Here is a 25,648-nt window from a genome sequence, read left to right as displayed (position 1 = left end):
GGATTTCCAAGGACTGGATCCGGCTGACAAGGAGCAATCTTAAGAACTTAGACACAGAGAGACACTGCGTACCTCCTCAAGTTCCCAACAGGAAGCACACACCACCTGTGAAGCATTCCCGCCAAAAAGAAGGAGCTCAGGCCTCTACATGTAACTACATATCAGTTTATGGGAAATACGAGGGACAGAAGTTAAAGGACACGCGAGTTGCCATCAGCCAGATCCAGACGGTGGTGAATTCTATAGGGCAAACAAGCCTGTTTCTTCAACAAGCAAACAGCAAGAAAAAAAATAGAGGGCAGAGGGAATTATAGTTTAAAAGAGATTTAAGAGACATTTCAATCAAATATAAAGCGTGAACTTTGTATGGAAGCTGATTAGAACAAGTCATTCATAAAAGACCTTTATGAGGTAGTCACGAATGGGAATATTGACTAATGATATGAAGAAATTACTGACGAACTGCTAAATGTGTTATGGCATTATGGAAATACTTATAAAGTCATATGGTATGAGAAATTACTTTAAAGTAACCCAGTGATGGGAGTAGGTGTGGAAGAAGGGCTGGTGGGATAAGAGATGACAGAGCCCTGTCCATGACTGTATAATTTTTGAAGCGAGGTGAGTGGGACATGGTTCATTATGTTATTTTCTCTACTGTATGTGTGTTCAAAATTTTTTCATTAAGGAAGGAGAAAGGTCTGAAAAGTACCGTACCAGATCAACAAATGATAGCTATTGTTATTTTACACTGAGCAAACTATGCTTAAGAGAGGTTAAGTAAGTTACCTAAAGTCACACTGATTTGGCAAATACCATGGTTTTGCTTCTCAGAAAGTCCTATGTCTGTGTAGCCCAATACAGTAATCATAAAAGCCACCCACTGAAATTGAATTTTTATTCCAAATGACTGTAATGGCTAGAAAGACAACAGCTAAACCTCAAAACAACTTGCATAACTGGAATTGCAAGTACGTGGCCTATCGGTGTGGTGACAACCTTGGCACTTTGGTTAACAGTTATAACAAGACAGCACAGAAACAACCAATGTCCTTCTGATACAGAATCTGGATGTGCGGTATCTATAGCAAATGATATAAAAAGGAAGAAAGGAAAGAAGAAGAAAAAAAAGACAAGGAAAAACTCCCACAAAATCCCAAACCTCAGAAAGTAACGTTCACATAAGTACTCAATGGTAAAGACTTTTGGTAGCAAAACTGTCACAATTCTTAAAATGGGAGTCTTCAAAGGTACTTCGTCAAATTCAAAGCTAGAAACCAAAGAGGGACAGTCGCACTGGCTCAGAAGAGCTGCCGCCGTCACAAAGGTGACTGTCAGTCCTCCTTCCGAACAGCGGCAACCGGTGAGCCCGCCGAGTGGAACGGAGGCTGGCTGGCGGGCGGGCACTGATGTCGCCGATGGAACAAGAACATGCTGGGCACTCGTCATCGCCAGCCAAAGCGCCAGCTACTGCTCCTCCTGGCTGAGGCCCAGGTTGCCTTTCTGCACCTCGAGCTCCTCGGCGCTGACCATCGATGGGTCGATGGCCGCATATTTGGTTCCATGGAATTGCAGCAAGTGTATCTGTAGAAATGCAGAATCACTGTTTTAAACGTCACCGTAGTATGTAAATGCCTGTACCTCTAAAATTAGATTAACACCTACTAATTAGAGAAAAATTGGAAAACACAGAAAAGTCAAAAGAGTGTTTTTAAAAACCAGTTTGGGATCTTTGCTCCTCATTTAATACGTAGCCAGTCTCTCCAAGTTCCTACAAACTTTCGGTAAACATCTGAAGGGGTGCCTGCTGCTCCACGAGCAGGGCTTCACCCTCCCCTCCGCTGCTGCACGGCAGGGCCGTCCGGCCTCCGCTGCGCTGCCTGGCACCGTGCTGACTGTCTCTGGGCGTCAAGCTTTTCTGTGTTTGGGGCCCTCTCCTCAGGATCCATTTCCACAAGGGGATGACAAGATCAAAGGACGTGACTGCTGTTGTTTCTAAAGGCTCTTATTACTTTCTGCCAAATTGTCAAAAACTATCATATCTCACCGATATTCTAATACCCACTTAGGCAGAGGATGAAGAGGTGCTGTATTTATAGATGAAATTTGTTAATTTTTAAGAAATGCATTAAAAATAGATCAAGAAGTCACTTTGTGGGACTCAGACTGACCCCATGGAGACCCGGTGTCCTGCCCTGACTGACGTCATCGTGCCCAGGAGGCAAGGTCACCTCCACCAGAAGGCGCTTCAGCGGGTGGAGGCGGGTGGGCCTGCTGTTCTTAGAAGAGGGGTGGTGGCCGGAGTCACCTGGGGATCTCTAATACATGTGCTTAAATTATCCTATACATTATTCATGCAAACGGGCTTTCTTGAATCAATGCCTCAGTCCTACAGGGAATTCCATAGCTCTCACTCCACAGGAAAAAGAAAAGGCTTTATGTTCCCACCACACGCGCGGCGGGTCCGAGCCGGCGCACCTGCACGTAGAGGTTCACCTCGGCGCTCCGGCACAGGTACGGGAAGTTGCCTCCCGTCTTCAGGTGAGCCCTCCGGGCGCTGGGATACAGTTTGTACATTTCTTCTTTAGCTTCGGTTGAAAGTGCACTCTGGTCAAATACCTTTTAAGAAAAGACAAGCTTGTGACCTCCTGGTGATTTAGAATGTTCTTTTCACATCATGGAAAGCGCCGTCCCAGGCGTTTCTTCCCACGAAGAGACACGGCTGACCCCGGTGCAGTCAGGGCCACCTCCTCCTGCTGATCCCAGTGACTCCAATCCCGTGTGAGACATTAGCCACCGATTTTGCTGCCAAATGTCTCCTGCATTCTTTTTTTTTTTTTTTTTTGGGGGGGGGGCGGGGGAGGAGAGGAAATTCTTCTATGGATTTCCTTTTTCCTCAAACATAGCTAACTAAATTAACAGAATATTAATAGTGAACAATCATTATTGGAAAATGCCAGTTAATTTAAAAAAGATTGTAAAACCCTAAAAGAACTTTAAAATTTTACTATTAGTTAATAACAGCTATATAAGTAGTCTATGCTCAGTAGAAAAAAAAATCCAAAAATTTTTACAAGTATGAGGAAAAGTCCAGTTCCTCCCCTGGGGATTGGGGGGGGGGGGCATTGCTAACAGTTTGGGGCATATGATTCTAAACATTTTTCAATGCCCTCACAAACCAATGTTGATACACACATATGCAAAAATGTTTTTCAAAAGTAATTTAAAAGAAACAAAAAAAATGCATCTCATCTTGCTAAAGCTTAGAGACAGTTTTCAGTGACCATGTACCCAAGTGGTGGGCAGTTTTAAAAGATGAGCAAGCAGATCAAATGTACCATGAGGAGCAGATATTCCACTGAGAGTACTTAAAGGTTGCTCAGTGTCATGGTGAATGTCAGAATGTAGAGATTACAGTGGAAAATGAAAAGTTATCATGCTTATCATGAATGATTTTCTGACAAAAATCAACTATTTAAAATACCCTGTTATTTGAATTTAAGAATAAATCTATTTTTGAGGCAAGACAGTTATATGATATTTAAAAAAAAAGTATAAGCCAAGCCCTAACCAGTTTGGCCCAGTGGATAGAGTGTTGACCTGCAGACTGAAGGGTCCCAGGTTCGATTCCGGTTAAGGGCATATACCTTGGTTGCGGGCACATCCCCAGTGGGGAGTGTGCAGGAGGTAGCTGATCGATGTTTTCCTCTCATCGATGTTTCTAACTCCCTATCCCTCTCCCTCTCCCTTCCTTTCTGTAAAAAATCAATAAAATATATTTTTAAAAAGTATAAGCCAAAACCACAATAAAATACCACTTCATATCCACTAGGATGGCCAATATCAAACAACAGAAAATAACAAGTGTCGGTGAGGACATGGAACAACTGGAACCCTGGTGCACTGCTGGTGGAAATGTAAAATGGAACAGTCCCTGTGGACAATATCATGGCGTCTCAGAAAGCTAAACACAGAGTTACCACGTGACCTCAGCAATTCCACTTCCAGGTATATACCCAAAAGAATTTAAGTACAGACTCAAACAGACATTTGCACACCCATGTTTACAGCAGCATTATTCACAATCACCAACAACCCAAATGTTCATCTGCAGGTGAATGGGTAAATAAATATGGTATACACTTACAATGGAATATTATTCAGCCTTAAAAAGGAATGACATGCTAATACATGCTACAACCTGGCTATAGGGACTTGGAGGAGGGAGCAATGGGGAGTTACTGTTTACTGGGTACTGAGTTTCAATTTGGGATGATGAAAAGTTCTAGAACTAGATAATGGTGATGGTTGTACAACATTGTAAATGTACTTAATGCTACTGAACTGTACACTCAAAAATGGTCAATTTTATTATGTATAATTTACCATAACTCAAAAATATAAGGAATTTCTGCACTAATTAGACTTTATGGGATTCTTGATTTGCTGCTCTCCTGAGGCACCTTCTCTTTATGCCCAGATGTATAATAGCTAAAGTGTAATACTTATTTATAAGAATAAAAATAAATTCACCAAAATGGGTAAGAATTACCATGCTTGATTAAATTTATTCTGATTTTGATTGTGTTATCCCTGCCAAGAAAAATATAGGATAAGCAATAAACAGATTGTTTTGAAATTAAGGAAGCTGAAGAGATTAAAAAAAATACCAAGCTGCCTTTGAAGAACATTGAGAAAATTATAAAATAATTATGAGGAGGATCTTGACATACACATTTAAAAAGATAAAGCATCTATTTCACTTAAACGGAAGCTTACATCCATGATGGTTACAGGGATGTCCCGAATTTTATGAGGTTCCACGTAAGAATTTTGACAATTCAGGGTAAGTCTCGAAGCCAGTTCACTCTGACCCAAACTTTCCAGCTACGGAAAGAAACACAAGTAAAGTTTTTAAATTAATTTTGTTTTTCACATTTCCATTAAATCCATAGATAATATTTGTGCTTACAAAGGAGAGATCATGTGTCAGGGAGCCAGGAAGGTCACTGACAAGGAAACACACGTATTTGAGAGCCATCAACGAGGCGTCTCTAATGGGGGCATTTTTCTGTTCTGGGAACCTGGCCTTTCCTCGTCTTCCACCTGCACTGCTTTTTCAACTCCGTGCCCATGGAGAGAGCCCAAGCCAGTTTGGCTCAGTGGATAAATGGCAGCCTGATTGAAGGGCTTCAGGTTCGATTCCAGTCCAGGGCCTGTACCTCAGTTTCAGGCTTAATCCCTGGCCCTGACCAGGGTACTTACGGGAGGCAACCTATCAATATCTATCTCACATCTCTCTCTCTCTCTCTCTCTCTCTCTCTCTCTCTCTCTCTCTCTCTCTCATCTCTCTCTCTCTCTCTCTCTCTCTCTCATCTCTCTCTCTCTCTCTCTCTCTCTCTCTCTTTCTCTCTTTCTCCTCCCTCCCACACTACTTACCTCTCTTTAAAAAAATCAATGGAAAAAATATCCTCAGATGAGGATTAACAACAACAACAAAAAAGACAACAGATAAATATTTAGGAGATCTTAGAGGTGGATAAGACATCAGAAATATTAACTAGCCCAATGCAAGGCTAGTCCTGGGTGGGTAGCTCAGTTAATTAGAGCGTCATCTGGATATGCCAAGTTAGGGCACATACAGGAATTAACCAATGAATACCTAAATAAGTAGAACAACAAATTGATGTTTTTCTCCCTTCTTCTCTCTCTCTAAAACAATCAATAAATAAAAAATGTAAAAATCCTATATAATAAAGAGGTAATATGCAAATTGACCCTCATACCCTCACATAAGATGGCCACCCCCATGTGGTCAAAGATGGCCACCACAAGATGGCCAGCAGGGCAGGGTAGTTTTAAGCAACCAGGCCAGCTGGGGAGGGGAGTTGGGGGTGACCAGGCCTGCAGGGGAGGGCAGTTAGGGGCAATTGGGCTGGCAGGGAGCAGTTAGATGTTGATCAGACTGGCAGGCAGGTGAGCAATTGGGAACCAGCAGTTCTCGATTGTGAGAGGGATGTCCGACTGCCTTCCAGGATCAGGCCTAAATGGCCAATCTGACATCCCTTGAAGGGTCCCAGTCTGACATCCCTTGAGGGATCTCAGTTTGGAGAGGGTGCAGGCTGGGTTGAGGGACAACCCCCCCACCCCATGCATGGATTTCATTCACTGGGCCTCTATTATAAAAGTATAATATGCTAATTAGACAGGGCAGCTGAATAACCTTCCAGATGATCTTCCAGATGACCTTCAGGAGGAAGCCCCTTGCACGAATTTCATGCATTGGGCCTCTAGTAAATAAATAAATGCAAGCCTATAGAGCTGCTACCTCAGATTCACCTCGGGAAGGTAGGAGTGGGTAGTGGAATAAAAATACAGGAATCCCAGATCCCATGCCCAGGAATTTCAGTTTGATGGTCTGGAATCTATATTTTGAAAAAATCCCCACAATGATTCTGAGGAATTACCAGCAGTAATATCTTTTGGATATATTAATGTTAATATGGAAGGCTACTCAATAAGCACTTCTAATACATCCTCAATGAGACAGATGTTTCTTCAGGAACCAAGCAAACATGAAAACTCCCAGTATAAGTTGTCACCATCCCAATGCTACAATCCTTACCCTGTCCACCATGAAATCAATGGCATCAGCCATCACAGGGTCCACTGGGCCAGATGAAAAGTTTCCAAGAACTATTTTTTTTAGCATAAATGATGGCATCAGCCAAAAGCTGTAAAACAAAGACCTTATAATTTAAACTTTCAAGACTAGACATAAATAGCAAATATTTATTCAACCCTGAAGTGTTGTTGGTATATTAGCTACTTAGGATCTAGAGATAAAAAGACCTAGTCCCTCCTTTCAAAGTACTCAGCATCTTGTTTTTATATACACTTTCCTGAGCTCCCAAAGAATTATGTTTAATATGACTAAACTTTTGAGGATTTAAATAATTATAAGTGACTAGTGGCTGGGTGCACAGATTTATGCACATTGAAAGGAAATTAATTAGAAAAAATATTTTAATATCGTTATTCACCCTTTATAATAGAAGTGTCAACCAAATTCATGATTGACAATGACATATCAAAACACACATGTACAATTGGTGCCAGGGAGAGCTTTATATGTATTGCGCATGCGTGAGTCAAACTAGCCTTTTATAAATATAGAATAAACTTGCTTAATTGGACCAGCTTTCTGATTTAGCAAACTTTTTCCAACCCAGTGAAGCACCCCAACTTCTCTTTCAGGTAATTGTCAGAAACACAGCAGTAAATATCAGCACAAAGCAGATTATTATTGTAGATCACGGAGGGAGAACAAAGGGTAAAATATCTAACTGTAGCAGTGTTTGATTATATTATGTGCAATGAGAGAATATGAAGTCATTTTCAAGGTGCACCATTTCTTACTTCTTTTTAGTCGGGTCAAGTTTCTAAACTTTCTAAGTTTCCATTTCCTGGCAGGGCCAGACCAAATGACATTCCCCACCCCTGCTCTACTCTATCCATTTTGGGGAACATATCTAAAGGAAGTAACCCAGAAAAGGCAGGAAAAAAGTAATTTGTACACAGATTTACAATAGAATACGATGAAAAATGAGAAGCCAAATGCCTAAAGAAACCATTTCAGTCAAACATAAAATCTTATATAAAAGGTTAATATGCAAATTGACCAAATGGTGGAACGACCAGTCGCTATGATGTGCACTGATCCTCAGGGGGCAGACACTCAACACAGGAGCAGCCCCCTGGTAGTCATGTGCTCCCACAGGGGGAGCTCTGCTCAGCCAGAGCCCTAAGCCGGGCTCACAGCAGGCAACCACAGCGGCAGTGGCAGAGCCTCTCCTGCTCCTCAGCAGCACTAAGGATGTCCAACCAACTGCCAGTCGGACATTGCCCAAGGGCTCCCAAACTGCAAGAGGGCGCAGGCCGGGTATAGGGACCCTCCCCCCCAGTGCACAAATTTCGTGCACTGGGCCTCTAGTGTTTACATAAAATAATACGTGCAACACGTAGAACACAAGAATAGCTGCATGTACACTGAAGAGAAACTGTAAGAGTTTATGAAAGCATATTAAACAAAGCTACACAATAATTCAGAGTAAATGAAATAGTTGAATTCAGAGTTCATTCAATTATTTTCTTTTGCAAAGATGACTATTTCTAATTTTAAAAGCCAGAGTGGTTTCAGAAGACAGAAGTAGAAATGAATTCCCTCGCTGGTACACCAAAAACACCCACAAAAGCCAACATTTCCAAAATTCCATTGAACAAAAATGGTAAAAAATTTTGGCCAAATGTTTATGTCCTTACCTGTTTGCAGTCCAAGTTTGATTAAAAATAGAGGTGTCACTGAAGGAATTGCAGAGGATGAGGGAATGGACTCTGGGAGATTTGTGAGTGTATTCAGCAAATTTCTGGGCCAAAAAGCCTCCCAAGGAAGCACCAAAAAGATGAACCTAATTGTAAACAAGCAAAGGGGGCTTTTATGACAATGATTAATCCTGGACATAAATATAAAAAACACCACCACATTGTTTTAACTGTCACCAACCGAAGAAGAGAATGCCACTACTAGCCCACAGACTAAACTATCTATTGCAGTTAGAATTTTAGGAAATATTGTAAATGCAATTTATGCACCCCTTGAAAAACAATACAACTGTGCATACATATCATACAAGTGAAAGAAATACTCTTCACAGATTACATTAGAAAATGAAACCACTTGGCAGTTTCCGTTTAGAAAACGATGACTCAGGCCTGAACTGTTGTGGCTCAGTGGATACGCACAGACCCACGGACCCAGAGTTCACCAGTTCAATTTCCAGTCAAAGCACATGCCAGGGCTGCGGCTCGATTCCCAGTGAGGAATCTGCAGGGGGTGTGCAGGAGATAGCTGACAGATGATGTTTCTCTCTCATCAGTATTTCTATCTTTCTATACCTCTCTCTTCCTCTCTCTAAATATCAATAAAAACATATTTTTAAAAACCCCAAACACTATGATTAAGTAATTCCACTCTGAAAACATGTCCACACCAAAACTTGTACAGCATTATTTATAATAGCCAAGTATTCTGGAAACAATCCAAATGTACAACAACTAACAAATGGATACTAAACAAAAGGTGCTATATTCATAAATGGGATATTATTTGACAATAAAAAGAAATGAAGTACTGATATATGCTACAACGTGGACCGACCTCAAAAACGTTATGCTAAGCTAAAGAAGCCAGTCAGAAAATACCACATATAGTATGATTTCACTTATACAAAACATCCAGAACAGCAAATCCATAGAGACAGAAAGTAGAGTAGCTTGCCAGGGTTAGGCGGAGGGTGGGTAAGGAGTGACTGCGAGTATGGGGATTCTTTTTGGAGTGAAAAAAGTGTTCTAAAATTGACTGTGATGATGACTGCAGATATCTGTACATATGCTAAAAATCTTTGAATGATAGACTTGAAAAGGGGTACACTGTATGGTATGTGACTTTTATCTTAAAAGACCTTTTATTTAAAAAATAAGAGAAAAACAACACCAGGCTTCATAATGCAAATGTTGCTTTAAAGTCACACGTAAGAAATTAGTTTCATGGTACTCACTTTATCCAATTGTAAGTGGTCTAAAAGCTTTCTGAATCCATCACAGAATTCAAGATGGTCCCAATAAACTGGATATTGCAACTGAAATAATAAAACAATTTATTATTTTTATAACTGATAAAAATTTAGGACTCTCATAGCATTTCTCAGTTGTTCAAGTTTTGCTCCTTATTCAAAATATGTGAAAATATGTTTCTCACCTTTTCCTAAATTTCAAAATTCACATTTTATCTAACAGACCAATTTTAAGAAGAATAAAAAGGACATTCTAGTGATATTATGTGAATAACAATTTCAACTCACATCAATTTCCTTTCCAAATAGCTGAGAAACTCTGAGGTTCAAAGGCGCATAGATCAGAACCCATTCAAGTAAAGAAATACTGTTTCTCCTTACATCTAAATTCATTCTGAGTTATGGCTCAGGAGAGCTAGGAACAAAATCTGTTCTAAGGAGAGCTCCCTCTCTTTTGTGTAGAATTTCTTTAAGGGAGCATTCAATAAAATTGTTCCTTTTTTTTTTTTTTTTTCCTCAATTGACTTAGTCTGTACAATTTCTTGAACTTTTTATTTTGTGACCAAAAAAGTATGGTGCTTGACCCTAAGTCACCCATCTATTAATGCTGATGATGAAGAGGAAAAATAAATAAATAAATAAATAAATAAATAAATGCACAAGTCACTAACTCTTTTCTAGGGAACTCAGGCTTGTCACCTAATAATTCCCTCTCTTTAATAATATGTAAAACCCATCTGACAGGCTTGTTGTTTTAAGTACTTACATGCATTTTGTCATTAATAAATCATTAGAATAAATACTGCCATGTAAATTATGGGATCATTTCAGATTTGATGTACTTTTAAATTTTGTGTTACTTTTACTATTAAAATTCTATTTGTGGATAAGATTCTACTATTTCAAGACAGCATGGAGAACAGACTCTTCCTAGCAGAAAATTGAGAATTTGAATAAGATGATACCCTAAAAGAGAGATGAGAGAGAGGAAGGGGGGAGGAGAGAGAGAGAGAAACATTGGGGGGTGGGGGGAAGGTAAACGAGAAGGGGAGGGAGAAAGAGAGACATTGATTGGCTGCCTCCCATACAGGATTGAACCTGAAACCTATGGGATGACACTCCAACCAGCTGAGCCACCTGGCCAGGGCTGAAACCTTTAATTTAAAAAGATCTGTGCTCTGGACAGGTGAAAAAATTGTATACAATTTACTAAACACTTAACTGAGTACAAGTATGACTGGAAAAATCTAAATAAGATGGATGGATTATATTAATATCAATACCCTGGCAGGAGGCAGCTGATTGATGTCTCTCTCTCATCGATGTTTCTGACTCTCTATCCCTCTCCCTTCCTATCTGAATGATGTTTGGGAAATGCGGCCATTGGAACTGGGCAAAGGGTAAAAGGGGTATCTCTGTGTGATATTTCTTACAACTGCATGCGAATTGTAGATTTCACTTAAAAACTTAAATGAAAAAGGTATCTGTGCGTTTTAACTGCTAGATACTAACAAACACCTAATAAGTTTCAAAACCTCATGGGATTAGGCATTCTGTTCAAAGAACAAAGTAATTTTGGAACACTGCTGGCTTTTATTACCTGGCTAATGAAACAGGGAAACCCCACATCAAGCAGCTTCGGGGCAAGAAGGAGCATCCCGACAGAAGGCAAATATCAAAAATGCCAGGTGGAGGGATACACAAAGCCAGCTGTGGGCAGCGCTCTCCGGAGGGACAGAGCTGGGCGCCCTCTCCTGGCTGACCCGCAGTGGCCTCAGGAGGCTGTGCTGTGTGAGGCAGCAGAGGGCTGGGAAGGGGGCGGTCACCACCCTGCTCTCATGGACGGCTGTCCGCAGGAGGGATGACTGAAATCCCAGAGACTCGAATGTGCCATATGAGGAACGGTTCAGGCATCTGGAGGAGTTTACCAGGGAAGGAGGGACCTGGGAGGAAGGCAGCCGGCAGTGCCTGCGGATAGTTTTCTCAGGAAAGACAAGGGCTGTCAGGAGGAAGGGGAATTCGTTTGTTTTGTGTGGCCCCTGTTGGTGGTGCCCACAAAACAAATTCTATTCTATTCTTTTACTATTAAAATTCTATTTGTGGATAATATAATTTTTGGTTACCTTCTAAGAGAAGAGATCTGGCCCACGTTTTCTTTCCGTTAAGACAGTAAATAAAATGTGTAACAGCAGCAATAGTCCCAAGGGAAGTACCATTTACATGATACTGTCCCAGGTCCCAGGAACAACTGCCAGCTCCAAAGCACAAGAGTCCCCTTCGTTGGAAGTCAGAGACCGCCCTCCATTGTCCCTACAGTCGAGGCACGCCAAGAAATGTCACAGCCACACTGCCCTCCCCACCAGCCTTTCACAGAGAAGTCTTAAGAAGCTTCCATGCCCTGGCCAGTTTGGCTCAGTGAACAGAGCATCAGCCTGCAGACTCAAGGGTCCCAGGTTCGATTCCGGTCAGAGGCATGTACCTTGGTTGCAGGCACATCCCCAATAGGGAATGTGCAGGAGCCAGCTGATTGATGTCTCTCTCTCATCGATGTTTCTGACTCTCTATCCTTCTCCCTTCCTATCTGTAAAAAATCAATTAAAAAAATATATATATAGCCGAAACCGGTTTGGCTCAGTGGTAGAGCGTTGGTCTGCGGACTGAAAGGTCCCAGGTTCGATTCCGGTCAAGGGCATGTACATTGGTTGCGGGCACATCCCCAGTGGGGTGTGTGCAAGAGGCAGCTGGTCGATGTTTCTCTCTCATAGACATTTCTAGCTCTCTATCTCTCTCCCTTCCTCTCTGTAAAAAATCAATAAAATATATTTAAAAAATATATATATATATATATATACACACACACACACACAGTAGCTTCCAGTCACCCAATGCTAGATCTCTTTGCTGCCTAGTATTCCATGCTCACCTCCCTGAAAGCAGTGGTGTACTAAATGAGGAGGGGAAATGGAGTCAGAAGACTAAGCGTGGTTCTCCCTCCACCACCTGTTGGCTGTGTGATCACTAAAATGGCCTGGAGCCGAAACTGGTTTGGCTCAGTGGATAGAGCGTCAGCCTGCAGACTGAGGGGTCCCGGGTTCGATTCCGGTCAGGGGCATGTACCTTGGTTGCAGGCACATCCCTAGTGGGGGGCGTGCAGGAGGCAACTGATTGATGACTCTTTCATCGATGTTTCTGACTATCTCTTTCCCTTTCTCTCTGTAAAAAATCAATAAAATATGTATTTTTTAAAATGGCCTGGACCTCAGTTTCTTCATCTATAAACAAGGACAATGCTTCCTACTGATCAGACTTGTGAGAAGAGGGTCAGGAGAGGATGCACAGAAATGCTGCGAGAGCAGAACGCTTCCGACAGAGGTCTGTCCCCTTGGCATTTCTGAATGTCTGTGTACCATACCTCCTTCCTTCGAGAGGCTTCATCTCACATTAAAAAAAAACAAAAAACAGCACCTTGCCTCAATAAAAAATGTGCCCTTCACTACAGTTGATCAGAAATAGAAGCACAAAACCCCCCACAAAATGTGGATCTGAACTGGAATACTGAGTCAATAACACTTACAGCTATCACCCGGTAGCCCCATCCACTCAGAGCCAAAATCTGCTGGAAAAATACATCTGCAGTTCCGCTGACTGGGGGGAGAAATATGAGAGGACACCTAATATTTCTGGGACCTGCATCATACAGCGACCATATCTTGCTGTCATCATCATCCACGATGATCTGGAAGGAAAGTAAAAAAAAAAAAAGGAAAGTCTTTCAGATTTGGTTTTTGTATTAACTTCACACTGTAATTTTTTTATTTTATTTTAATATATTTGATTTTTCCCCCCTCCCTCCCATACATACCCTCCCTCTCCAGAGTTTTATGTCCATTGGTTGTACTTATATGCATGTACACAAGTCCTTCAGTTGATCTATTATCTCCCCCAGATCTTCCTCTCCTCCCCACTGTAATATGATAGTCTGCCTGTTGCTTTACTATCTCTATATCTGTCTCTTGGTTCATCAATTTATAATGTTCTTTATCATCCACAAATGAGTGAGGTCATGTGGTGTTTCTCTTTCATTGATTGGCTTATTTCACTCAGCATGATGTTCTCCAATTCCATCCAGGTTGCTGCAAATGATGAGAATTCCTTCTTTTTTATGGCAGTATAGTATTCCATTCACACTGTAATTTTGCTGACAATTTTAATACCACTGCCTTGCTTGTTAAAAGGTAACCTGGGGGGAGGGGTCAGAGTAATACGTAAAATAAACTGCTTTGGTTTCCTTTTCCTCCTTTGGTGCTGATGAAATATTCCACAGAACTGTTTCATAGTCCTCCAAAAAGCTGCTTTTTCTACCAGCTTTTAATTTTCCTTTCCGTCTATGATTATATGAAGTCTATTTTGTTAACCACTAAACAGTAAACTGTATATGGCATCTTGTTTCTTCCCTATACGTGTGTATGTGTGTGTGTATGTGTGTGTGTGTGTGTGTGTGTGTGTGTGTGTGTGTGTGTGTAGGAGAAGGGCGGGTTGCAGAATCATTCTCCAGTGCTGGCCCAGAGGGCTGACTGGATCCGCAGGGTCAGAGGGTGAACCAGGGAGGCGAGGGAGAGAAAGACCAGACTCTGGGGAGAGCCTGGATAGAGATGGTACCACTCCGGAGATGCTTCAGGAACCTGATCTAGAACAGCTTCCAAAGGTGAGACTCCTGCCGGAGAGGAGGGATAGGCAGGCGGGTGTCACTGTCCCAGAGAAGGTTTCAGATCATTCCGTTGGTATGGGGAGTGGGTACAGGAAAAACTGGCTTTTTTGGGGGGAAGGTGGGTGGGAAGGAGGAAGGTCTTCAGAAAGCCCCCTGATTTAATGATTCTCGACCCAACAGGGGAAAACAATGAGCTTTAAATGAGCTGAGATTATTCAAGCGCTCAGCAGAGTTTGGCAGATGCTCAGAGTTCAGTCAGTGTTAGATATTAGTATCATTCATTGCATATTAGTTTAACTTCTGTTTCCTTTGACTTTTGGTGGTATTTGGAAAAGCACAATAATGGTTTGAACTTTTGCCAATGCAAATCAATATTCACCCTACTTTCACATTAAAAAGTTCAAGGCCTCCAGGTCCGATTTTCTGAGGTCTCCCAGCTGACAGCGCTGAGCCCCATGGTGTCACTCTGGTGGCAGCACACTGACCACGGTCACCGCCGTTACCGGGAGCCCAGGCCACAGGTGGTCACAACAGTGTCTCACACGCATGTGTGTGTCCTATGTTTTTATTGCTCACATTTTTGCTTTTCATGCCTTTCTGCTGAAATTGTGGTAAAAATCTATCAATGGCTTTGACAGTGCACACAGTAAATCTCAATCTTATAGTAATAAAATTCATATCAGGAAAGATCTCTAAAGTTTTCTAGAAAATTATTTCAATAATCCAATTTGGAAGACACAAAAAACAGCATGTTCTTTTTTTTTTATTTCTCTCCCCACCCCACCCCCAGTTTCACAGAGATATAATTGACATAGTATGTTCTAACTATAAGCCATAAACACAAAGGTTGTTGATCACTTCAACGTCCTCGGAGTTCTTTGAATGGCAATTTTGTCAGAATTCCTTTAGAAGTCACAATATCTGCTTGATAATTTAAAATCTAGCACCACAAAATTTATCAAGCACATTTATCATGACTTTTGTGGGCCAAACTGACCTGTCAACTACAGAAAATCACATCAATAAAACAACCTTCTATCACTGCTTCTTAGACTATTTAGATGGGGTTGGGTTGTTCTGGGTCTGGTGATCGGCTTGTTAAGTGAGTCCATCAAGAGGCACTCAGATGAGGTAAGCTGAGGGAGGGACAAAGTAGAGGACTCCAGAGGCCATTTCTCCTTGTAGCGTGGACAGTGGTTTCCCGGGCAGCACGAAGAAAGAGGGCTCCCTTTGGTAAACAGTCAAATACGTCCAGCTTTGAAGTCTGATTAATTTGATTTTAATCCCAACCCTATTAGCCTACAACAGTGCTCGGCACATAGCAGGCATGATCTGTTGACTAAATGAGTGACTATGTCCTAAGGAGACTGAACTAGGCAACCCTAGAATCCCTTCTAACTTGGGCAACCTTTAACAAGCAAACCACTGTGAATCTCAGTTTTCTTATCTATAAAATGGGCACACCACTAGCCACTTTGTTAGACTATTGAAAAAAACTAAATAAGATATCTGGGGACTTCCTACAACAGTGCCAGGTATGTAGCAGGTATTCTGTCTATACTTGGAAAACTGTACCTCAAATTTTTATTTGGAGAGTAATTTTGTTATTAATTCAAATTTGCATGATACTGATACTTCCACAGCTGTCTACCTTGACAAAATAACAGAGACATAGATGATCATCAGATCATAGATTCTTAATACTTTTGCAAGGAGATAAGCAAAGATTTTATTCTGTGACATAAACAGCCCTTGTCTAATATGATCCCAAAACATCTAGGATTAATCTGGGACTCGGAGTCAATAGTAAAATTTCAAAATAAGTGTTTGGTGCTTTTGGACATCCCAGGGAAATAAAGTTTCCAGAAGATGGCCGTGGCAGAGTGAATAAATCATTGCTAACAGAGGATCTCTAATGTAACCCATGTAAATCTTAAATCTGAGGAAGAGAAAAACGCTTTATAATAGAATCTGATTGCCTTTACTGTATAGTTGCTATTGCTGTAAGCTTTCCACTAAACTACACTAAGGAGTACATGTATTCTTGCTTGCTTGAATATGTAAAAGTAATTATAAAATAATGAGTATATTTATATTCATTTTTACTCTTGAATGAGCCTCAAAAGTTGACTGTACGTGACAGAAAAGGGGCAAACTTTATGCTCTGAAACCCAAAGTCATGATACTTGGCAATAACCTTTACTCTCAAACACTGTAAGACATAACATCTAAATCACATACAAAAATAATATAAGATTTTGGAAATAAGAAGTGTAGTAAAACCATACATACCTTTTTAAGGGGAACTGTACTTCTAAACCAGTTATAATCAGGAGAGACTTTAATCTCTCCCATGATTAGCTGAAATGGAGGTTATCCCTGAAATAAAAGCATATGATATTTCACGTCAAGAGTTCATGTTCACATCAAAACTAAATGTACAGTCTAGTCTAGCTATACCAACAATGCACACTTAAAAGGGTAAAACTGAGGAAATGAGCTATTTTTAACTTGCTGTTATATACTGAAAACACAAAAAACAATTTGGTGAAATGCTAGAATCACAGAGCAGAAAGGGGCCTTTAGAGATAATTATTCACACCTCTAGTTCTCTCAAAAGAGGAATCTGGTCTAGAAAATGTAAACTATTTAACGGAGATGCCCTGGCTAATTCAGAGCCAGGACCAGATGCAGGACAGTCTTTTCTGACACCAGACTGCTGTCCTAGTTAAATGATTCCCAAGTGCAGTGCCATCCCCTATCTTTTGACAATATCTTATTAACCCATCTTAATAAAGATGTTCCTGTCAGATAGAATTATAGGGAATAGTCCACAATAAAGAAAGGATTTAATGTAAGCCTGATTCCTGATCAATTCACCAAATGCCATAAATCTAACTGTAGTGGAACATAACTTCAGAACCTCACATGTAGTTCTTAATGCAAAATACAAGAAAATTGCTATTCATATTAGTGTGATTAAAAATGATCTAATATGCTCCAAAGATCTATGATAATACATTAGGGGAGGCTTGAAGGCACTAGAACTACAATAGTAACCAAACAAAATATGTGCCTTTACAAAAAAAAAATAAAAAAAAATGCATGGTCTTTTGTAGTGAGATTAGTGATTTCTACTTTTATAGTTCTGTGCCCTCAGAACAGTCGCGGGCCCTCTTTGGGCTAGTTCTCTCACCCATGACTGTTTCACCATGGTATCTCCAACACCTAGGGCAGTGCTTGGCACACAGCAGGCATTATCTGTTGACTAAATGAATGACTATGTCCTAAGGAGACTGAACTAGGCAACCCTAGAGTCCCTTCTAACTTGGGCAACTATGGGTGTTGAACTGGCTGAGCATCTTCCATTTAAAGGCCGGTCTCTTTGCTCAGGCATGCATGTTGTCATAACAGGAACCTGAAATCATAGTTCCCTGTTGTAGATTCTTATTGCCAAACAAGGAACTCCCACCCATTAGTTTCGAAGGATTCAGATACCTACAATGTACCCTGTCCCCTACCCCAGGGCAAGCCTGGATTTCCTAGGAGGGCTAGGATGAGTTTGGGATCTTAGGATTTAATTTCTGGGCTGACTCTGAGCTGTCATTTTAAAGGGGCTTCTCTGGACTGATCAGAAGCAGGGGATTCTAAAATCAAAGGAGCAGTGGGCATGACTCAGTGGTTGAGTGTCGACCTATGAACCAGGAGGTCACAGTTCAATTCCTGGTCAGGGCACATGTCTGGGTCGCTGGCTCGATCCCCAGAGTGGGGCTTACAGAAGGCAACTGATCAATGATTTTCTCTCATGATTGATGCTTTTATCTCTCTCCCCCTCTCCCTTCCTCTCTGAAATCAATAAAAAAAATATTAAAAATAATTAAATAAAACCAATGGAGCTCTGCCTCCTGGGACCTCCACATCCTCTCCCTCATCACACAGGGCACTCAGCAGTCTCATCTGTTAATCTCTGACCTTGAGGGATTACTCAATTGAACCCCAAGGAAATGGTAGATGTAGACATCCAATATTAAATTTGATTCACAACCTTGACATTATAATAATGGTCTCTTCTCTCAATGCTAAGATGGTTAGAAAAATTTGTTAAAATCATAAATTGCTCTAAACTTTAGTAAAGTATCAAGAAAACCATTAGCCAGTCTTATCCTGAACATCACACATGAGTGCACACATATAGTTTTAATTCATACTGAAATAAAGAAAATCATTCTTTGCATATCCATTTTCTCTTAAATATTAACATGTTAAAAATCTTAGCCATTTGAACTATAGCCTTTCTCTGAGCTGCTTACCACTTTTTAATGAAAGCAGCTAGCATATATAGTTAATTCTGGACTATTTTCAACCTGGACAGACTTGAAATATTCCTATATCATCTAAATAGTTCCTAACAGAGACTTAAAAAAAAAAATTATCGCATTACTATAAACAATTACCATTTTACAGAAGAAAACATAAAAAACATGTTTAGCAAAACAAACAAAAAATCTACCCAATACATTTATAAAACACCTTAGCTAATCAAAAGCAGAAAGCTTCCTTCTAGATTTACCAACCTTGGCATAAAACAATTATTCACAGTTTGCAATCAACTGTAATGGACTAACCAAACTACTATACACAGGCACATTTCATTGACTGTCACCCACTTTTTCCCGTAGCAATAAATAGAAAAATATTCCTTACCACAGTCCTCAGTATTATTCACAACCACCCCAGCATCATAGCATTTTATAACTAACCTTGCTGGAGAGAGTCCTGTGACTAAATTTTTGTAGAGGCAAGTGATTTTAACACTTGTGCTAGTTTGGCAGTACATGAAAGGTAAGACAGAGAGCAAATGCTGCGTATGACCAACTGACATCGAAGTGGAAACAAGCTCATCTGCAAAGGGAAAGCAGCTGTGAGCAGTATGAAAAGGAAGTTTGTTCTCCCAACTCTCTTTCAGGCACTACAGGGGGATACTTTTCCAAGTCACAAGAAGAGCCTTCTGTATACGGCAAAAAAGGTTAACCGAGATTGTGACCAAACTGGTCGGTATTAAAAAAAGAAAGAATGTGGGCCCCGAGCTCAACACTGATCTGATCTCTCACAATTCAATTCTTCACAAAAACACACGCACCTGTCACGCTGGTGGGGAAAGGGCTGCAGGGATTAGCCTGATCTTGCCTAAGGAAGCCCCTCCTCCGGAGTGCTTTGGCCACCTGGTCCTCCCTAGAGCTGCTTGTCAAAACTGCCAGTGTGAGCGCGCACCAAGAATTATCAGCATTTATGTCTCAGTTTCAGCAGAACCTGCCAGTTTACAGCCAATGAAACATTTACCAATGTTTGTCACATAACTAGCTTAACTATCTCAATCTGTAGTTGATCTACATGTGCACAATCTATGATTATTATTAACACCACAATAACAAAATATTGAAACTGAGAGTCTCCAGGAGACGCAATTGGCTTTTTAAAGCAACTTACTATATCAGAAAATAGCAAACTTTTTTTTAAAGGTATCTTCAGGGGAAGATTTATCTCTCTTTCATTTAATTCTAAGCCTCGTGGGAGAAAATGGGAGAAAAAAGTTGCCTACTTGACACTTCTTCTGTGACACCTCATCTTGTTCTGCCTTGGTATAAAAGCTTTTGGAACACTGCACACAGCTATTAAGTTACTCCTTTGTGTGAAAGGAGCTGCAACATTGTAGGAGGAGAAGCAAGAACTCACAACTCCCCAGGAAAAACGAGAGGAGGAAAAGTGAGAGACTCTAGACAAGCCTCACACCTGGCCCTACTCAGCAATGACCAAGTCATTTGCCACTTTTCAGGCTGCGGCCCATTCTCCAAAATAACTGGTCTCCGCTCAGAGTTCTTAAAAGTTTACTGGGAAACACGTTCCTGGGCTGCAGCAGCGCGGCCCCAGGAGGGGATTACAGGAGTCTGCCCTGGTTAAGCTCCCCACCCTCACCGGCCTAGACGACCCCCACACGGACCCCCATCTTCTCCCAGTCCCACCGCTGACAGCCACACAAAGGCAGGGTCACAGGCACCCCGACACCCCCGTGAACCAGACTCGAGCTCAGTCTCTCTGTCTCTCTGTCACACACACACACACACACACACACACACACACACACAAGTGATCACGTGCACGGTCACAAGGATCGGCCCACTCACAAAGTCACACCGCCTGGGACAGCAGCTCACACACACACACACACTCACCTGCAACCCCGCACACATCACACACCACACCCCCGCCTCCCGGGCCTCGCTCATCCCTCACCTGCCGTGGCCGCCCCCACGTTCTCTTCCCTCCTCCCCAGGCGGCTCTGCCCTCCAGGACCGGAGCGGCCGGGGCGGTGGCGGGGCCCGCGGGGCCGGCGGCCAGAGCTCAGGACCCGCCGGCGCCGCAGGCGGTGGGGCGCGCAGGACCGCCGGCCTCCGAGGGGCGGGGCGCGCGGCCGAGCGAACCTGGGCCGCCCGCTCCCTCCTCCCGAAACGTCCGCTTCCGGGTTTGGAGGGGGCGGGGCCACGTCGTGAGGAAGGGGCGGGGCTCCGGTGGTCACCATGGCAACGAGCCTGGGCACGAGAGTCCCGGGCTCTGGCTTCTTCCCTGGGGTGGAAGCCAGCGTGCGGGCGCGGGGAGGAGGCCCCCGTTGCCTCGGGGTCGGCCCTGGGACCCCGGTCTAACGTGGGGGAGGTTATGGGAATGGCAGGAGGGGCCGCCGAGCCCCCCGGGACCTGCCTCTGCCTTCAGTTCGCTTGGAGGGGACCCCTTTGAGTTCAGGCTTGGGCCAGCAGGGTTTGGAACCTTTTTTTCTTTTTAAAAATATTTTATTGATTTGTTACAGAGAGGAAGGGAGAGAGAGAGTTAGAAATATAGATGAGAGAGAAACATCGATCAGCTGCCTCCTGCCTCCCTCACTGGGGATGTGCACCAACCCAGGTACATGCCCTTGGCCCAAATCGAACCTGGGACCTTTCAGTCCGCAGGCTGTCGCTCTATCCACTGAGCCAAAACCGGTTTCGGCTGCACCCTTTCTTTTCTTGGCAAGTTTTTATTTTCCCGTTGGCACAGCTACAAACGCCCTTCATTGCCCTCCACTGGAACCTACCCACCCCCCTTTCCAGGTTTGTGCTGACGTTCTGAGGGTTTCATCCTTCGTCACTTTCCCTTAAATAGAGAATATTAATATATGTATAATCATTTTTTTTATTAAGGAAGATGTTGCAGACGCCATGAGTTTTTGAGTAAAATATTTACTGAAAGAATAAGATTGAATAACGTTCCAGTCTTTTTGTTGGAAGTTTTTAGTGCTCCTATCACAAGGTCCTGTGCTTCTTCCTAATCTGCTTTAGGGAAAGCTTGTACTCTGTCTAGATGCCTTTAATTTTTACCTTTACCCCAGGTAGCAGTTTATGGGGCTTAGGTTAGGGGAGAATCCTAGTAAATTGCATCCTTAGTTATGACCTCTGCCCTTCTCAGGAGCTTTGGGTCCCAGTGCAGAACTTGGACGAATCCCAAAAATATTTCCCAAGAACGTAGTAACACATTCGCCACACTCCTGCCCCCACCCCCTCTTTTGAAATTTCAAGTCTGTCACAGGAAGCAGTCTTTTTTTATAAGCACCACACAAAGGGCATGTTCCCACTGAAGATTTTTAAACTTTGGATTAGTTGAATGGATGGCAAATCATTGGTTGTATGTAAACCCATTATGGGTGCTCATCACATTATCTGTCCAACTGTGTGGGGAGCTTTAATTTAGGGAAATGGGGGAGAACAGAGTGATTCAACCAGTACAATGGTTGGCAAATTGCGGCTCTCAAGCCACATGTGGTTCTTTGGCCTCTTGGGTGTGGCTCTTCCCAAGTGTGGGCGCACACGTACAGTGCGATTGAAACTTCGTGGCCCATGTGCAGAAGTCAGTTTTCGGCTCTCAAAAGAAATTTCAATTGTTGTTCTGTTGATATTTGGCTCTGTTGACTAATGAGTTTGCCGACCACTGAACCAGTACCTTAGCAAATATTCAGGCTCACATTATGTACCAAAAAGATATTGAATGAATTAAAGAGAGAATAAATAAATCTATCCATATGTATTTCCAAAACTGTAGTCCTTAGATCCCATATCCAGACCTCACGTTAGTAACAGCCTTAATATATTGTATATGCCCAAATATATTAGAAACCCTTATTCTGCTAGTTTGGCAATAAAAATTTTTAACTTGACTTGATAATGAAAAACCACTTTACTATGTAGTTATGTTTTGTTTTAAATATATATACTTTTTTTTTTAAATGTAAAAAGTCAAACCCAAAATGTTTTGTTTCCCTTACAAAAGGACCCCACAGTCATGTTTGGGCCCTCTGTTATTCCAGTGTGCATGGCAAGCACATTTTCCGTTCCCTAATCCGATTGAGGAACATTTAATATCTGTGAGTTCCAGCTGTCCTGTAATTGCACAACTGCAGAGCACAAACTTTGATCCAGGGCGGGCCACAGTAGAGACAGGCCTGGTGTTTAAGGCTGTGAGGGTTTGCAGCTGCCGTGGCTGGGGTCTGCCAGGTGGTTCCCACAGCACCAATCCCTGTGTGAGAATTTCACTTAAAAACTGGAATGTTCATAAAATACCCTGCAAATACCAAAGTAAACAGATGGCCAGCTGGCTGTCAGAAGTGCCCAAACCCATGCTCGAGCCCCCAAATTGATCTCTTGGCAGGATATTTGTTTGAAAACACACATGCAAAATAATCCTAGGTATATCTTAAATGCATGAACACACAACAAACAGAACAGTGGTTACCTCTGAGGAGAAACTGGGGATGTAAGTAGCAAAGGAGAACTTGGACTTTTAGATTTAGAATTTGAATTTATATAAGGTATTCAGATGTTATTGTATGAAAAAAAACACACTTAAAAACAACTATATTCTTTAATGCTTTAAATATTATATACTTTAAATCCTGCCCTAAACCCTGTTCTAAATCCTTCAATAGTTCACCACTATCTTTTAAAAAAATAGATTTTATTGATTTCAAGAGGAAGAGAGAGAGAGAGAGAGAGGGAGAGAGAGTGAGAGAGAGAGAGAAACATCAATGATGAGAATCATCTATGGGCTGCCCCCTACATCCCCCTACTAGGGATCAAGCCCGAAACCTGGGCATGTGCCTGATTAGGGAATTGGGCTGTGACTTCCTGGTTCATGGGTCAGTGCCCAACCATCGAGCTACACCAGCCAGGCCCCCACTCTTCTGAAGCTAAAGTCCAAGGTGCACAGGTTAGAGTAGGTCTGGCTCTCCAAAGGGTCCTGAACACTCTGTGAAGTCTCAGACCTCAAGGCATTTGTATATGCTCTTCCCACCATTAAAATGCCTCCCTCCCTCGACCCACCAGAGTGCTTTACTCTTATTTCACCCCCAAGAACCATGGGTGTGTGGAAAAGTGAAAGAGAAGCAAAACACTTATTTTTTCACACTAATACCAATTCTTGGAATACCATCCTTTTAAAGCTTCTCAGGGTACAATTGACTGTAGTGCTATATACCAAATTATGCTGACACCTAAGACTGAAAATGAATGTTGTTTCCTTACTGCCAGACCAAGTCTGTGTCAAATACATACCACACTGAATTATAGGGATCAGACATAGAGTGGGGATTCTGGAACTGCCCAAGACAGACACAAATATGACTCTTCTGCAGCTTGCTACCAAAAGATCCTATCAAACAAGTTATATATAGTTATTTCTAATTAATAATTTATTATCATTTGAGAGTTAAGAAATCTGAGTTAAGAAATATGACACTTCCCCTCTCTGGGGATGATTTCCTTCTCTATAAAACGAGTCTAAGGTTAGACTTAAATGATCTCTAAGTTCTTTCCAACTCTAAGATTTTAGATTTTATATATTTATAAGAGATATGTTATAGACTCTTTACAATAGCCTTCCCTCAAAGTTGCTTCTCTCTGATAATCCTCCCCTACTGCCTCTCCCTTTCCAATAAACTTTTGAAAAGTATCACAAAAATGCCTCTTGCCCAGGCTGGGCGGCTCCGTTAGTTGGAAGTACATCAAAAGGTTACAGGTTTGATTCCTGGTCAGGGCACATACCTAGGTTTCAGGTTCAATCCCCATCAGGCTCATGTAGGAAGCAACTGATTGATATTTTTCTCTCTGTCTCTCTTTGTCCTCTCCCCTTCTACCTCTAAAATCCACATACATATCCTCTGGTGAGTTTTTTTTTTTTTTTTTAAAGCTTCTTCAATGAAAAATAGTATTTTAACTTATTGAATAAATTAATGTTTGTCCATTACTAACTTTTCAAAATGAAAGTTCCTAAGCAAAGATTCCATCTGTCGACGTAGCATCTCATCAACCTAGCATGAGATCATCTACCTTTAAGAAGAGCAGCAATATAGAACCCTGCAACAGAAGAGTTCACCAATATGCTGCAAAATAGATCTGTAGAGTTCTAGAAAACTATGAGTCCTTAGAGGTAATAAAGACAGTGGTTGAACAGTAACTAAAACGCAACAATTGTTTTGAAATAGTCTAGCACAGTGCCTGTGTATAAATTAAAATGTGCTCCCACGTCTTTGGTTCTGAGCACTAGAGCCTAACACATTAAATGCCCTGGTCCAGGATAAAAACACTTGCCAATAGAGGCAGGCTAGTCCAGGATTAGGAGCTTAGACTGGTGTCAGGCTACTGGAGTGTGAACTCCAAGTCCACTTATGAGCAATGTAATGTTCTGGAAAAGCAAGGGTCAATAACAGTACCTGGCTGAAAGGGTTATTGTAGGATAAAGTGAGATGGTTCGGGTTGAGTCCTCACAAACATAGCCTGAACTCATAAAATGTTAACTAATAATAATGGTACTGAGAACCCACTGTGTGCTCGGACCTGGCTAGATGCATTTACATAAGTTATTTCTAATCCTCATGGTAACCCTTGCAAAGTAGGTACAATTTTCATTTCATAGATAAGGAATCGTTCACAGAGTAGGTAACTAGCCTGGGCTTATTCAGAGGCAGGGCCAGGACTCACACCATATTTGTTGAATCATAGCCTCTGCCTCTCAAAATAATATATTTTTACCTTGAAATTGTTTGATTAATATAAAGGAAAAGGGTGAAAATCAGTTTTATTGCCTAAAATATAAAGTATAAAAACAACAAGCATCCTTTCTGGCAGCCATTCTCAGAGCTGCTTTTTATGCTCAGAAACATTTCTTTTGTCTCCCAAACCAAACCAAGGGTAAAATCCTTTTAAGCAAAACCTATAATCTCCTAGGGTTA

At 41.7% G+C, this 25,648-nt stretch overlaps 1 protein-coding gene across 5 annotated transcripts; it reads right to left on the bottom strand.

Moving 5' to 3' along the window:
* Positions 1-453: 453 nt before the first annotated feature.
* SPG21 (SPG21 abhydrolase domain containing, maspardin) lies at positions 454-20,870 on the bottom strand. Of its 5 annotated transcripts, XR_004988166.2 has the most exons (11): positions 20,632-20,870; positions 16,633-16,719; positions 13,207-13,368; positions 9,618-9,698; positions 8,323-8,468; positions 6,626-6,734; positions 4,780-4,887; positions 2,479-2,619; positions 1,384-1,584; positions 930-934; positions 454-465 (listed from the first exon to the last, which is right to left on the bottom strand). XR_004988166.2 is itself a non-coding variant. In XM_036439078.2 (9 exons), the coding sequence occupies exons 2-9, from the start codon at positions 16,693-16,695 to the stop codon at positions 1,468-1,470; spliced, it is 927 nt and encodes a 308-aa protein (XP_036294971.1). In that variant the 5' UTR covers positions 16,696-16,719; positions 20,632-20,870; the 3' UTR covers positions 882-1,467. The 5 variants fall into 5 exon arrangements, 4 of the variants coding, with proteins under 4 accessions (XP_036294971.1, XP_036295002.1, XP_036294995.1 ...); XM_036439078.2 differs by lacking the exon at positions 454-465 and having other exon boundaries at positions 882-1,584; XM_036439109.2 differs by lacking the exons at positions 454-465; positions 4,780-4,887 and having other exon boundaries at positions 882-1,584.
* Positions 20,871-25,648: the final 4,778 nt, after the last annotated feature.

The sequence above is a fragment of the Pipistrellus kuhlii genome, unplaced genomic scaffold (assembly GCF_014108245.1).
Source record: "Pipistrellus kuhlii isolate mPipKuh1 unplaced genomic scaffold, mPipKuh1.p scaffold_m20_p_1, whole genome shotgun sequence".
Lineage (NCBI taxonomy): Eukaryota > Metazoa > Chordata > Mammalia > Chiroptera > Vespertilionidae > Pipistrellus > Pipistrellus kuhlii.
This window is presented reverse-complemented; position numbering and strand designations above follow the sequence as displayed.

Excerpts from the sequence above, each read along its gene's own strand:
- SPG21 (XM_036439078.2), bottom strand. The coding sequence starts at position 16,695 with ATGGGAGAGATTAAAGTCTCTCCTGATTATAACTGGTTTAGAAGTACA. Across the intron at positions 4,888-6,625 it reads TTGATTTCATGGTGGACAGG|CTGGAAAGTTTGGGTCAGAG; the intron begins GTAAGGATTGTA and ends TTCTTTCCGTAG. Across the intron at positions 2,620-4,779 it reads TCCCTGTAACCATCATGGAT|GTATTTGACCAGAGTGCACT; the intron begins GTAAGCTTCCGT and ends TTTTCTTAAAAG.